Source organism: Mya arenaria, chromosome 3, assembly GCF_026914265.1.
Source record: "Mya arenaria isolate MELC-2E11 chromosome 3, ASM2691426v1".
Lineage (NCBI taxonomy): Eukaryota > Metazoa > Mollusca > Bivalvia > Myida > Myidae > Mya > Mya arenaria.
In genome coordinates this window covers 63,582,215-63,596,891 of record NC_069124.1, presented here as the reverse complement: position 1 = coordinate 63,596,891, position 14,677 = coordinate 63,582,215, and the positions used below count along the sequence as shown (strand labels likewise).

Below are 14,677 nucleotides of genomic sequence, written 5' to 3'. Positions count from 1 at the left end.
ATAACATACAGCCGATTTGTAACTACAGTATACTTTTTGCACCAATAGCTGTATATTTACATCAGACTGTTGCATTTTTATAGTTATAGTGACAAATATATCAAAAGCTGTAATCTATGGCTGTTGTATTTTATTTATATCTACAACAGTAAATTACTGATTCATTCATAACTATGTATATGAAGTTATACTTTGAACTACAGAAAAAAACTATAAATTACAGATGTAGCTAGAAATTTACAGCTGAAGCTATTTTGGTGCGCAATAAAACAACTTCATTCTGAATAGAAGCAAAAATGTACATATGTTTCATATGCAAAGCACCAGCATACAAGTAGATGGCTGTTAGTGGTGAAAACTTTTTATTTTTCGATGACAACCATATATAATATGGCGAAGGATGACGAACATGGGTTTCCTTAAAAAAAATACCCTGTAGATAATTTACTGACTATAGGTAACACAATAGAGAGAAACCCCTATGGGGTGGCGATGACATGTTTACATTCATGAATTCAAAAATCCGTTTACATTATAGATATAGCATAACACAAAAGTATTTCATATCACCCTTTATCGTCTCGTCGTATACATATTGCATCGAATGTTAATGGTAATAAATATCATCGCAAAAAAATAGATACGTTTTATCTGTCATTATCTCTACGAAATGAAAGTGAAAGTAGAATTTTGATTGGTACTTCAACCCAAATTTGGTCACATGACTTTTTTGACGTAAGGCCTGCTCACGATATGTCACTGACAAGAAATAGTTCTCAAAGTGACCCATTCAGTGAATAAAAAAACGCTAATTTAAGAGAAATCAAAACGTTATAACAATCTGAATCTATTTGAATTGTGACTTTCTCAATCGTATTGATTTTCTACCTCACTTTTCTTTTGACACAGATCCAAAGGGCGGAAGGAAAAGTAGTACGCGAGCATCCTGTAAATATGATTTCCATGGAGGATCTTCTGATGTTCAAAAATAAAATGTTTTGTAAATGGACTACGGAGTTGTATGGGTTAAGAAGTTAACATGTAGTTCCTATCTCATTTGTGACTTTGTCAGCGTTGTCAAAACTGTTATATTGAAGTCGCAGTCTCGGGAATTGAACGGACTATCGGGCAAACATGTAGCCATAAGTTTTTATCTGGGACAAGTTGCACAACCGAAGTAACGACTTTTCGGTTAAATTCCCTAATTAAATCGCATTTGTTCTTGCAGCGCTCAATAAATTACTGTTTTACAGAATGACAGACTTAAATAGGTAAGACAGTTGGTCAACACATTCCAAGTTTTTAAAGATGCATTTCGTCCTAAATGTTTATAACACAAGCACAAGTCAATTAGCATATGGATGGCAGGTGCTCAGCTTCTTTTCGGCGTTTATATTAAATATGTGTTCATTAAAATGTTTGTAACATTCAAATTCTTTGAATAAGTCCACAAATATGTTCACATGATGTATTGCTGACAGATGTGCCGAATACAAATGCATAAGGATACTTTGACAATTGTTGTTTATAACACCCCACATCACCATCCAGGGACAGTGGGCTTGCAGTCTTTAAAATAACTAGTAGTCCGGTTGTTTGTTGCCAGAAAGTGTTAATGGCACTTAATAATTTGGAATATTAATCAAATAATCAGCGGTTGAAAAACTGTAACCAAACACTAACCTTGTGCATCCCGGAAGCTGTATTTTGGTATTTTTATATAATGGCTCGCCATTGAGCTAGTTTTATAATTGCAGTTGTCCCCATCTGCTCTGTTCAATACCCTTTTGTGATGCATATAGCAATTTGTTTATTGTATTACTACACACATGTATGTTGTAACACGACGCTGCATAATGCTGTGGAAAGGTTCAACTTCATCACAACAAACTTTATACGCAAGGGGTTTTAGTGGAAATGACTAGTAGTCAGGTTGTTCGTTGCCAGAAAGTGTTAATGGCACATAATAATTCAGAATATTTATCAAATAATCAGCGGTTGAAAGGAAAACTGTAACCAAACACTAACCTTGTGCATCCTGGAAGCTGTATTTTGGTATTTTTATATAATGGCCCGCCATTGAGCTAGTTTTATACAGTATTGCAGTTGTCTCCATCTGCTCTGTTCAATACCCTTTTGTGATGCATATAGCTATTTGTTTACTGTTTTACTACACACATGTATGTTGTAACATAACACTATGCATAATGCTGTGTAAAGGTTCAACTTCATCACAACAAACTTTATATGCAAGGGGTTTTAGTGGATGGGGGATGAACCAACTCTTATATCACCCAAGTATACTTTTTAAGTCAAGACCGGCGAAAATGTAAAGAAATACACTCCAAATGCACCATTTTACACTCAAAATTGTTGTTATTTTCTAGGGAGCCAACATTAAAAACCATTAAAATTTCACTTCTTATAGAGAGGCAAATGTCAAAAGGTTGTGACCCTAAGTTGTGCCTCTAAAATCTTTGATTTAGCCCCTGTAGTTTGCTTAGCAGCAGTACCAATGATCAGAGGGCATGTGTCAACAATGATGGGAAAGGTGGTTTGCCTTTTTTGGTTAAAGTAATGTCGCACTTTAATTGCCAAAGTACCATATATGTGTAAAGCAAGTACCACAATTAGGGCTTTTTGAATTATTGATAATCTCTGGGAAAGGGAACCAATAATTTTTATATCCTTGATGTTGTATAAATTGCTAGGATAAACTTCAATGGGCCTCGATCCGAGGTACACAGAAATGAGAATTTGTAAAATTAGAAATGTCAATATTTCAGTTAATGTTAACCTTTTGTTATTACAGTGTTGGTTTGCCAGATGTGACAGAAGGAATGTTGAAGGACCTGCAACGGCAGGCAGACAAGGCGAGGCGACTAGAGCTTGTTGGCCAGCGCAAGTTGACCAATCATGTACGCTCTCCCCCAATGCCGGCTAGTGTCAGCTTTAAAGCCATAAAGGTATGAGACAGGACAACGGGGATCTTTTAAAACCTTTTGCAAAACATGGGAGTACGTTGAGAGTAGAAACTCAACTAACCTTGCTTCATGATTGGGTTGTAGAACAGTCAAGTTTAGGGGTATAATAATATAACTAGAATTGAGACCCATGCATGAACTGTTTTGTTATTAAAACCAAGTGCAGACTATATAATCCATATTTAACAAGGGTAAAGTTCAATCTGAGGACTCTTTGGGCTTCCAAATTTACATCAATTTCTAAATCATTTTTCTTCTTTCCTCTCATTTTTTGTGTTTGGTTAAATTACCGTTAATTTTCTACTTTGTGATAGTTCAATGCTTTCGGAAGTGCTCAGTTGTTATCATTAACAATATGGACGAAATCCACAGCAACACTAAATAACTTCAAACAAACGCATAGCATAAGCATAGTCAAGGATAACGAGATATTGTAAAAGAATAAAACCACAATTACAGTATGTCATCAACTGATTGTACTATCGATAATCGGTTATTTGATTGGAGCCAATTATAGATAGTCAAACTGGAACCAATTCCCAACACTAATCGATAGACGACCGTGGCATATCACTTGAAGAGTTGGCAAACCTGGTAACAAAATGGCTCTATAAAATCCTGGTATTTGTTGCAAACTTTATACATGTGAGATACATCTTCTTTTGATTTGTTTGAATTTACAAATAGTATGTATTGTATGAAGCATCAGAAGTCACAGTCACCATTGATGAAATCTAAAAAGACACACCCACATTCTATCACAGACAACAACTATTGTAACGATGACATATCAAAAAACGCAGACAATTTAGTTTCTTTTGAATGAAAATTTTAATATTTATGATCAGCGTCAAATATCAATGAAAGTATGTTTTAATCAAACATTGTATGGTTTTGATACCTACAGGAAGTTTTTATTACTAGCACGTTTTTTTCTCAGACTTGAAATGTTCATTAATGTCAGTTTCATAAAGGGAAATTATTTTTTTAGTTTTCACATCATGAACTGCAGAAACATAACTGCTTCATTTGTGCTCAGTCTCCCAATTATAAAAGTATGCCATCCTTCAATGATAAAAATATTTGTTCACATAATGATATTGTACTTAACTGTGCTGGGGAAAAACACAAAAGTGCACGCGGTTGCCTGCTACTTGTGTTTATCAGTTAGCTATGTTACTATTATGGGCAAGTCTTATGCAGACTGTTATACAATTACATGGCTTTAATATTCATTGAGACAAAGTATGCATTATGTACAATCACAATAAACTAATATTGACACTCAGTTAAAACAAAATACCAAAAACCTAATTCTAAAACATTGATTTCTATCTGACGAGTATGATGAAGTTGCAGTGTTGATGAAGAAAATAGTAACAATGCAATCCAAACAATGACAAGGGAGAAAATGACAGCGACAGGAAGGATACCAAGTAAACGTTGACTGGAATTGTCATAACAACATTGAGAGGGGTAACAAAAGCAACAGAGGTATCAACAATGGCGACCAGAGACTATACAATGCTAGTAAGGTAAAATATGGCGCATACAGATGATATTTACACCAACAGCAGTTGAAATATGGTGCATATAGAACACCAACAGCAGTTGAAATATGGTGCATACAGATGATGTTTACACCAATGGCAGTTGAATTATGGCACATATAGATGATGTTTACCCCAACAGCAGTTGAAATATGGTGCATAGAGATGATGTTTAGGTCAACAGCAGTTGGAATATGGTGAATAGAGATGATGTTTACGCCAACAGCAAATGAAATATGGTGCATATAGATGATGTTTACCCCAACAGCAGTTGAAATATGGTGCATAGAGATTATGTTTACGCCAACAGTAGTTGAAATGTGGTGCATAGAAATGATGTTTACGCCAACAGCAGTTGAAATTTGGCGCATATTAATGATGTTTACGCCAACAGCAGTCAAAATATGGCGCATATAGACCATGTTTACGCCAACAGCAGTCAAAATATGGCGCATATAGACCATGTTTACGCCAACAGCAGTCAAAATATGGCGCAGTTTGATGATGTTTATGCCAACAGCAGTTGAAATAGGGCGCATAAAGATGATGTTTACGCCAACAGCAGTTGAAATATGGCGCATATAGATGATGATTACGGTACGCCAACAGCGGTCAAAATATGGTACATATAGATGATGTTTACGCCAACAGCAGTTGAAATATGGCGCATATAGATGATGATTACGGTACGCCAACAGCAGTCAAAATATGGTACATATAGATGATGTTTACGCCAACAGCAGTTAAAATATGGCGCATAAAGATGATGTTTACGCCAACAGCAGTCGAAATATGGTTCATATAGATGATGTTTACGGTAACAGCAGTTGAAATATGGTGCATATAGATGATGTTTAAGCAAACAGAAGTTGAAATGTGGTGCATATAGGTGATGTTTACGCCAACAGCAGTCGAAATGTGGTGCTGTAGATGATGTTTACACTAACAGCAGCTGAAATAAACCAAGTAGGGAGCAGAAAATTCGGCCATGGTACAGAAACTGAATCAACAACAAAACGGCATGTGTTACAGGAGTAATAACACTTTAAAAACTAGGTTTGTTTCTGATTACTATTGTCCCTATCCATCTTCCACCAACTCAATTTTTCTTATTGTCCAACCAAAAAAATCATTTGCAAAATAAATGAGGTATCTGAAAATATGGCATTTGCTTATTTCACAACTAAAAACCCATACTTTCTGACTCTTGTTAATTTGGGCAAGAAACAATTTAATTCAGGCCTTATGGTTTTGTCGTCATTTGAGTTGTAGAAATGGCAGCATGACTGAGTGAAAATAATGGCGAGCAAAATGTAAATAGTCAATTGAAGGAGTAACAAGGATGACAGGAGTGTAATGAAGAGGGACAGAAGGGTAGTCACAGCATTTGGATGTTAATAACATACAATCAACACAATAATGTTGTAATCATAATTCCATATTGAACTTGACCAAATAAAACATGAAATACATTAAAGTGAAATTACAATTCCAAGTTTATGTCTTTTTTGTAAATGTATTTTAAAACCTAAAGCAATTATTGTATGGAAGAATTCTGAAAGGAACAAACTTCATCACATTCTTTAATCTTTGCAGACAAATTCTTGATTGTTCTTGTTCATTTCTAGACAAAATTTTAGTTAAAATATGCATTTTTTCCAAATCCGACCAGTGCCTTTGTGACAGTCATATAGCAGTTATATTCACTAAATGGTCACTGTCTTTTCGCTTATCTTTTAAGTGACAGGGGATGTCATTCTTTGAAATTGGCCCTTAAAAATAAGGTGATAGTTTACCCAACATCCTGGAAAAAAGTTAATATTCGGCAGTAAACAGTTTAGGCCTATTTGGCTGCCCATCCTATATGGAGCCTACATTTTCTCCTAAGGCCAGAGTTTTTTTATCTTTAGATTTACGGGAGATTTTTCAAAAAGTTGGGTAAGGAGAAGGAAATAAAAATAAAAATAAAATGCATAAAATGTCCCAAAGGAGAAATAAATAAAAATAAAACGGATTTTTCTCCGATTTTTTTTATTTTTTAAATCTTCTTATATCATGAAGACAAAACACACCTTACTTGTGTCAGCTTTTTCATAGGCTGAAAAAAGGGTGATAGATCACCATAAAGTTTCAAAAGCATAATTAAAAGATCCTTTTAATGACTGAAAATATTGACCTCAACACTGTGAGTTCAAGCGCTCATTGAAATTAATTGTATATATTTGTTTGAATGCATCTATGCATATGAGGTCCATATATTATCAACCCATGGATTTTATGAAACATGTCTGTGTAATAAAGAAGTTTAAATGGCCAATTCTAACCTTTTGCCCACAATATAAGCATATCCTTTCCATTGTGAAGTTATCAAACATTGAACACAGTTTCAGACACAGTATAATAAGGAGGTCAAATGTTTTTTTTTGTCTTTAACGAAATAGCACCGTGACAATTTACCGTGATGTGGTTTTTATATAGAAAATATAACCAAAAAAGTAGAAGCCCTGATGGAAATTCCTCTTCACTTCAAAGTTTGACAAGGCTTACGGATACACAGACAGTCAAAATCTACATTTATGTACTTCACCAAAGAAAATTCGGGAGCATTAAGATAAATTTTACAAGTGTTATATGTTTCAAAAAACCAGGTCTAAGAACTGATTTTAGAATCAGTCCTGAAAAATATCCTTCTAATTCCAGCTATGCCCGTTGGCAATAAGCAACGGATAAGTTTGACTTCTTGCACTGACTGCCAGATATCTTATGTTCAGATTGTTTTCTGTTTTATCGGAAACACACACTATGTTATTATTACATCATTTTCAGTATTCTATAACGATTTAAATTCTTAATCATTATTAAACTAATTAACAACTACGAATATCACGATACCTTGTGTTTTTCTCTTCAAATATGTGATCGTGAAGCAGTGTGTTCAATGCTCCTCAGAGTCAAATTCAGAAAAAATATCCATTTTGACTATGATGAACAAGATATCATTTTGCAGTTTGTGTTTGTCAGAAGCTATACATTTTTGCGCTGTAATCCAATTCATCCTTGTTAATATACGACGTGCGGCAACGACTTTTAATAGACAATACAACCCACGAATTTCTGTCTCCTTATTTTGACTTGAAGTTTCGCAATTATTCCACGAAACGTGAACAACATACTGAATCTACAAAAAAAATCACAATAAACACGCTCTAAGTTCACCACGGTTTGATTTAAATAATGAAACATAAACATCGGAACGTTTTTGTAGTAAAACATTTATATATAGCTGCAGAAATTGTGAGAAATAAGGGGTATGACAAAAAGTACTTTCACTTTTGACAGGACGTTGTTATGGTAACGGGTACCTGTTCTGTTTCCCCGCGTATTTCCGACTGGTTTACGTGGTTTGTGCAGTAAAAAGACCGATAATGAATGACAATTGGTACACCAGTTGGTTCTGAGATATGGGTTATAGAACACTAATTTTATTTTTTTCTTAACATTGGAGCAACGTTCGTCAGAAAAAATAAAAATAAAACTACAAAAATGAATTTTATTTTTATTTGGGTTTTGCAATATTTAGGTACGGCGCTCCTGTAAATCTAAAGATATAAAAACTCTGGCCTAACTGTATTTGATTGCATGCCTAACATGTTAAATTGTTTCTGTCATTAATTTTACAACAATATGGTGTTGCATTAATGTACTTAAAGGATTTTTACATGAAAAGTCTGCAAAGTAAAACCATGACTTCTTTATCTCAGCATTCAAACAGAAACACATCTTATTGCTTTAATACTCTGAATGGATTTCTTCCCTGTTGTTGACAAATCAGCCAAGCAATGGTATTGCTGAAGCAGCAAAATGTGATGTATAGCATTGTGCCCTGCAACAGCTTGGAAAGAAGCTATTAAACCATTCATACACATATATAACTGGAGTTTGTTGGAAATGAAGCAAGGGGTGTTGCATTAAAAATTAAAAACAAAATGTAAAGGTTTATAGTTTATTCTTATCTCAGTGCACTTGATAAACAATGTACATAATGCTACAATAAAACAACTTGTTAATTTGGCAACTAACATGAAGTAAAACAGCCTTTAAATACTTGCTAGTGGAACCCACCATTTTGCTACTTGAAAAAAATGGCACTAGCAAAAAATTGCTAGTGGCAAAAAAAGTTAAATTTGATCCCTGTGCACATGGCTTTAATTAGTTTAAAATATACTGAAGTATCAACAGAAGTTCAATGGCATTTTTTTGTATAATTTGGACAAGGTCAGTCACCTTGGGGGTCAAACCACAATTATTTTGTGTTTACAGCACATCTGCTATGTGACTATGTCCGGCATTGTTGGCAATGGACCATATGTTCACCATATTTAAATGTTGTAGAAAAGTTGACTGACAACATCATATGTAGAGCCTTAGCCTGTGTTTATGTAGAAACGTTAAGCGACAGCACAGAGGGTTATCAGGCATAAGATTATGAGAACACCTTTTCTGTTGTCTGATAGTGTCTATTATTATTATTTTTATTATTATTATTATTATTATTATTATTATTATTATTATTATTATTATTATTATTATATAAACTTCATAGTGTAATGGTCGACCATCAGTAAGTTGAATAAGCTATATGCTGGTATATATGATCTATGAATGAGATCCAATGATATGTATAGATATATGAATCTGCCTCTTTCTCTCTACATAAATATATTTTATTATTAGTGATATATATTTTCAACTCATCTGAGCTATTGTGATTGGGGTGATTGTTCGAAGTCTTTCGTCTGTTGTCAACACTTCCCTTCAAATAACTTCTCCTTCAAAACCACTGGGACAATTTCAACCCAACTTCACATGAATGTTCACTGGGTGGTCCTCTTTCAGATTCCTGCTATGCAGAACTCTGGTTGCCATGGCAGCAGAAGAGAAAAAGCTTTTTTCATGTTTCAATACCTCCATTTAAAAAACGAAAAGTGTTATAAATGCAAAAAACATCCATTTCCCTTTGTTAGGATTTATAAAGACATGATATTATATTGGGCAAAAGAAAAAAGACTGAACTGTTTTTACTTAAAATAACCACACTGAATTTTCTCAGTTTGTTTACTTAATCAATAATGGTGTGGAAGTAAAATTATTTTTAAACAAAATCATTCATACAATTATTATGTTTAACTGTCTGATATAGTTACAAGGCTGTTGAAGGCACTTTCTTAATAAATAGTCTTTGATGTTGTATGCATCAATAATATTCAGATTATTTTGTGATTGTCTGCATTTTCTGAAATAACCATTAATCACAAGTAATGTCAATTTATTAATACATTTATTGAATGACCTTTAGTGTGCTACATGTATAAGTTGGAGAGAAGTTGGTTATGCCCTTTACTTGGTGTGTGTGACAGTTATGACCCTGAAGGAGGGTCTGTACTGGGGATACGCATAGTGTCAACATAGTATCCCTGTCTCAGTCTGTATATCATAAACAATGCAGTTCTCAAATCTTCAATTATTATGAGAATTTATAATCTCCAAGCGTCTTTATTTAGACAGAATTTTTTATCATTTCCTATTTATGGAAAATAAAGCCAAAGTGATGAATGTCATCAACTAGCATAAACCCATAGCTTTATTAGGAAACATAGTGTCTTAAAATAGAAGAAAACCTTTTTTTCAAGATTGTTTCTCAAGATCAATCGAACAACATTTTGACAGGGCTAGTGACATGACAGATGAAATGTCTTGTTGTAGGGGAAAAAAAGACTTTGCTCATTGATGATCTGGTTGAAAAAGCTAGCCATCATAATTTATGTCAACAAGTTAGGTGTGCAATATGTTTCTTCCATATTTCAACTTGTTTATACATGTACTGTGTTTAATGACGATGTCATGAAGTTATTTCATTACATGTTTTTCAGTCTGAGACGGACGCTGATGATTTTGTAAAGGTACGTCATGCCCTGGGCAGTTTTGAAGCGGCCGAAGGTTTATTTAAACATGGAGCATTTGGCATTGAGCGCCAGCCTCCAACCCCACTTCCTGGGGACAAGAAACGCAAGTCCTTCCCAACAGTGCCACCACCCAGTAGTAAACCACGGGAGGGGGGAGGGAGCAGTTTACAAAAGAGTGACACCAGAAAACAGAGTGACAGCACCGTGAGGTCAGGGTCAGACACTCGGGTAAAACCTGAGGTGAAGCCTGACCCTGGTAAGAGGCTGTCTAACGAGACAAGTAGTGTACACAAACATGATCAAAAGCCTGCCCAACAGTCTGTGAATAGCAACCAAAAAACATCGTCATCCAGTAGTCAGAAAGTGCCAAAACCTGATAGTGTGAAACAAACACCAGTGTTACATTCCAGTAATAAAAACCCAGTAGTCATAAAGCGGGAACCTGTGCTTGAAACTTTCAATCAAAAATATGTTGTTCAGTCAAAGGGAGAGTCTTCGAAGACGGCCACTAAATCAGCACCAAGTTTGACAAGTAAAGCCCCAGAGACATCGACAGAGTCCAGACCTGTGTTAAAGGAGAAGGAAGGGTATAAGAATGTAAATGGTCGTATCAAGCCACGCCCACAGCTACATATACCCGAGGTATACACATTAATAAGTTTAAAACTATCACATGCCTTAGTTAGCAGACAAGGGATTATTGCAGTATTGAATGAAGTTTTGATAGGACGCACCGTCTGTAAGCTCTTGATCCTTGTGCTGGTAAACAGTCTCATAGCTAGAATCATGTAGTTTTAACTCGCTTGTCCATAACTCAAACACTGTTCAAGATATTCATATGAAAATTGGCAATTATGTTGCCATAAGAAGTACCCACATGTAAACTCTAACAAATTGTAGAGTTATGCTAACCTTTATAACTAAATAAAAACAGTTGGATTCTCTATACAACAATCCCGTAAGAAAATCAAAATTGAGATATTTTTAGGAGATTAAATTGATCCAATCCTACGCAAAACCAATAAATAATATCAGTCTGAATGAATAAGATATTTAAGGAACTGATTTTGACCATTGGTACAGAACAATTTGTGGGAAATTTAGCATCCCTGTTAGTTCATTACATTGCTGAATACATCAAAATAATACGTTTTTTTAAGTATGATTTATAAAATGTCAACTCAAAACATGTACACACTTGGTTCAGTACTGCTAATTTCCATGTGTATCACATTACAATATCATGCAATAAGTTTACTTGGCATCTCCTAATTGGCTTTATTCACTTCTAGTTATGGTTAATTATATTTGTCCCCCCCCCCCCCCCCCCCCCCCTCTAAATGGTGAGACATTGTTTTAGCTACTAGAGTTATCTGTCTGTCCCTCTGTCAGTCACAGATTGTGTCTGCTCCTTAATTCTTGAACTGCTTGAAGGATATTAAAATAAATACACAACTGTTCAACATATTTAGATAATGTGCAGAGCGCATGTTACCGTCAGATCAGTTCAACCTGATTCAAGGTCACCCTTTGAGATCTAAAATCATATAACAACAATTTGTGTCTGCCTCATATCTCTTTAACCCCTTGAAGGATTTTGAAAATACTTTACCACATAATCATGTTCACCATATTGAGATGATGTGCAGAGCCCAGGTTTCAATCAGCTTAGTTCAAGGTCAAAACCTAGAGGTCAAAGGTTGTATGACTACATTTCAGTGTCTGCTCTATATCTCTTAAACCTCTTGAAGGATTTGAAATAACTTTCCACAAATCTCCACCATATTGAGATGATGTGCAGAGGGGAAACATCAGTTTTTGGTATTACAAAAATAAATGTTTAGTTTTTAGCTATTAGCTATTGTGATCGCCGTGTCTGTTGTCCGTCTTCAATTATTTGACTGTTAACACTCTAGAGGTCACAATTTGGGCACAGTCTTAATGAAACTTGGTCAGAATGTTACCCTCAATAAAATCTTGGACAAGATCGATATTGGGACATCTGGGGTTAAAAACTAGGTCACCAGGTCAAATTAAAGGAAAAGCTTGTAAACACTATAGAGGTCACATTTATGACTGTATCTTCAGGCAACTTGGTCAGAATATTAATATTAATAATCTCTAGGTGAAGTTCGAATCTAGGTCATGTGCAGTCAAAAACTAGGTCACCAGGTCAAATTGAAGGAAAAGTTTGTTAACACTCTTAGAGGTCACATTTATGACTGTATCTTCATGAAAGTTGGTCAGAATGTTTATATTAATAATCTTTAAGTCAAGTTTAAATCTGGGTCATGTGCGGTCAAAAACTAGGTCACCAGGTCAAATCATAGGAAAAGCTTCTTAGCACTCTAGAGGTCACATTTATGACTGTATGTTCATGAAACTTAGTCAGAATGTATATATTGATTAGCTCAAGGCCAAGTTCGAATCTTGGTCATGTGTGGTCAAAAACTAGGTCACCAGGTCAAATTTAAAAAGCTTGTTAACAATACAGAGGTCACATTTATAAATGTTTCTTGATGAAAGTTGGTCAGAATGTTTATAGTCAAGTTTAAATTTGGGTCATGTGCGGTCATAAACTAGGTCATTAGGTCAAATCATAGGAAAAGCTTGTTAGCACTCCAGAGGTCACATTTATGACTGTATGTTCATGAAACTTTGTCAGAATGTTTATATTGATTAGCTCTAGGCCAAGTTTGAATCTGGGTCACGTGTGGTCAAAAACTAGGTCACTAGGTCAAATAACAGGAAAAGCATGTTAACACTCTAGAGGCCACATTTATGACCATATGTTCATGGAATTTGATCAGAATGTTATTCTTGATGATCTTTAGGTAGTCCTAAATTGGTTTTAATTAAGTCCCCTCTCGTTGCACTTTCCATCGCCCTGAAAAACACTTATTCCCTCACCCTGTCTCAATGGCCCTCGCTCTGAAAACACTTATTTCACACTTGAATTGGATCTGGTGAGCGATACAGGGCCTTCAGGGCCCTCTTGTTTAAAAAGTTTCAATCAATGACCATTTTTTATTTATTTCCTTGTACATGAAGCTGTTGGATATTGCCAACTATATACTTAGTATTAATATTGTTCATGTGCAAAAAGAACATACATAAGTATGAATGTGCATTTTTACCAAAGGCTGTTTGTAACATTTCATTCTTTCATTACAGTTGTAGTGTAAATAAAGTCCAGAATAAATGTGGTTAAGGCTCTTAGCATAATAATGTGTATTCTGTGAATCTACAGGCTGTATCATTCTTTGAAATGATCAAGATGCATGTTCTTACACTTGTTTTTTATATTTTCAGAATGTTGAGGAAATGCTTATGGTAAGATAATTAGTTTCTTAGTGGTCATGATCAAGTACATATACATGGATGTTTATGTATTACATTGAATTCTATTAATTAACATGTATGAAGCTAGTACTTAAAATTTATCATCAAAGGTCAGTTTTACACCTTGATTAATGTTTTGTAAGCACCCATAAGGCCATACCAAATTGATATTTCGTTCCTCGGATTTACCACTCCTATTTCTTTGAAAATGTAAAAAAAAAATTTTTTTTTTTTTGTGCGCCCGCACCTCCATTTTGATCGCCAAACATATTTTTTTCAAGTAATAATTTATTAAAAGGCTAAAACTAATCAAGTATAATTTTTCTACGCTAGTTTTCGTGTTTTTTTAAAGGGAAGTTACCGATGCGTAGTGTTTTTATACTCAGGGATGATAAAATTCCGGATTAATCCGGAATTCCGGATTTAAGGCCTCACGGATCGATTTTGAGATTAATGTAAATCCGTTGAGTTTTTTTCTAGGGGGGAGGGGTACGGGGAGCGAATCGAGCTCAGTTCGAACAATATGGGTACGAAAGGTGAGTTTTCCGGAAGCGTAAAGTCGGAAATTAACGAACCTATTTACGTCTTGGCAATCGAGCTATATGATTGGTTAAGATAGCATTAGGTGATTACGGAAATTACCGATGGGGCTAGAAGACAGTATCCGGATGGTCGTATCCGGATATGACAGACGACGAAGACGAATAAACGGGTATTGGAAAATTGGAAAAAAACGACCACCACCAACTTCTAAAAACATCGATTCGTCGATTTAAAGGGTATATTTGCCATTTATTTTTAAGAGAAATTCCCGAAATGTTTCTTTTTAAGTTAATAG

At 34.9% G+C, this 14,677-nt stretch overlaps 1 protein-coding gene across 2 annotated transcripts in view; it reads left to right on the top strand.

Annotated features, from left to right (window-relative positions):
- The first annotated feature begins 942 nt into the window (after positions 1-942).
- Positions 943-14,677, top strand: part of LOC128226777 (AF4/FMR2 family member 4-like) — an 85,504-nt gene continuing 71,769 nt past the window's right edge. For both annotated transcript variants that reach the window (XM_052936823.1, XM_052936822.1), the window contains exons 1-4: positions 943-1,271; positions 2,813-2,966; positions 10,465-11,139; positions 13,810-13,830. In XM_052936823.1, coding sequence (XP_052792783.1) covers positions 1,255-1,271; positions 2,813-2,966; positions 10,465-11,139; positions 13,810-13,830 — 867 coding nt within the window. In that variant the 5' untranslated portion in view covers positions 943-1,254. The remainder of the gene's footprint in view (positions 1,272-2,812; positions 2,967-10,464; positions 11,140-13,809; positions 13,831-14,677) is intronic.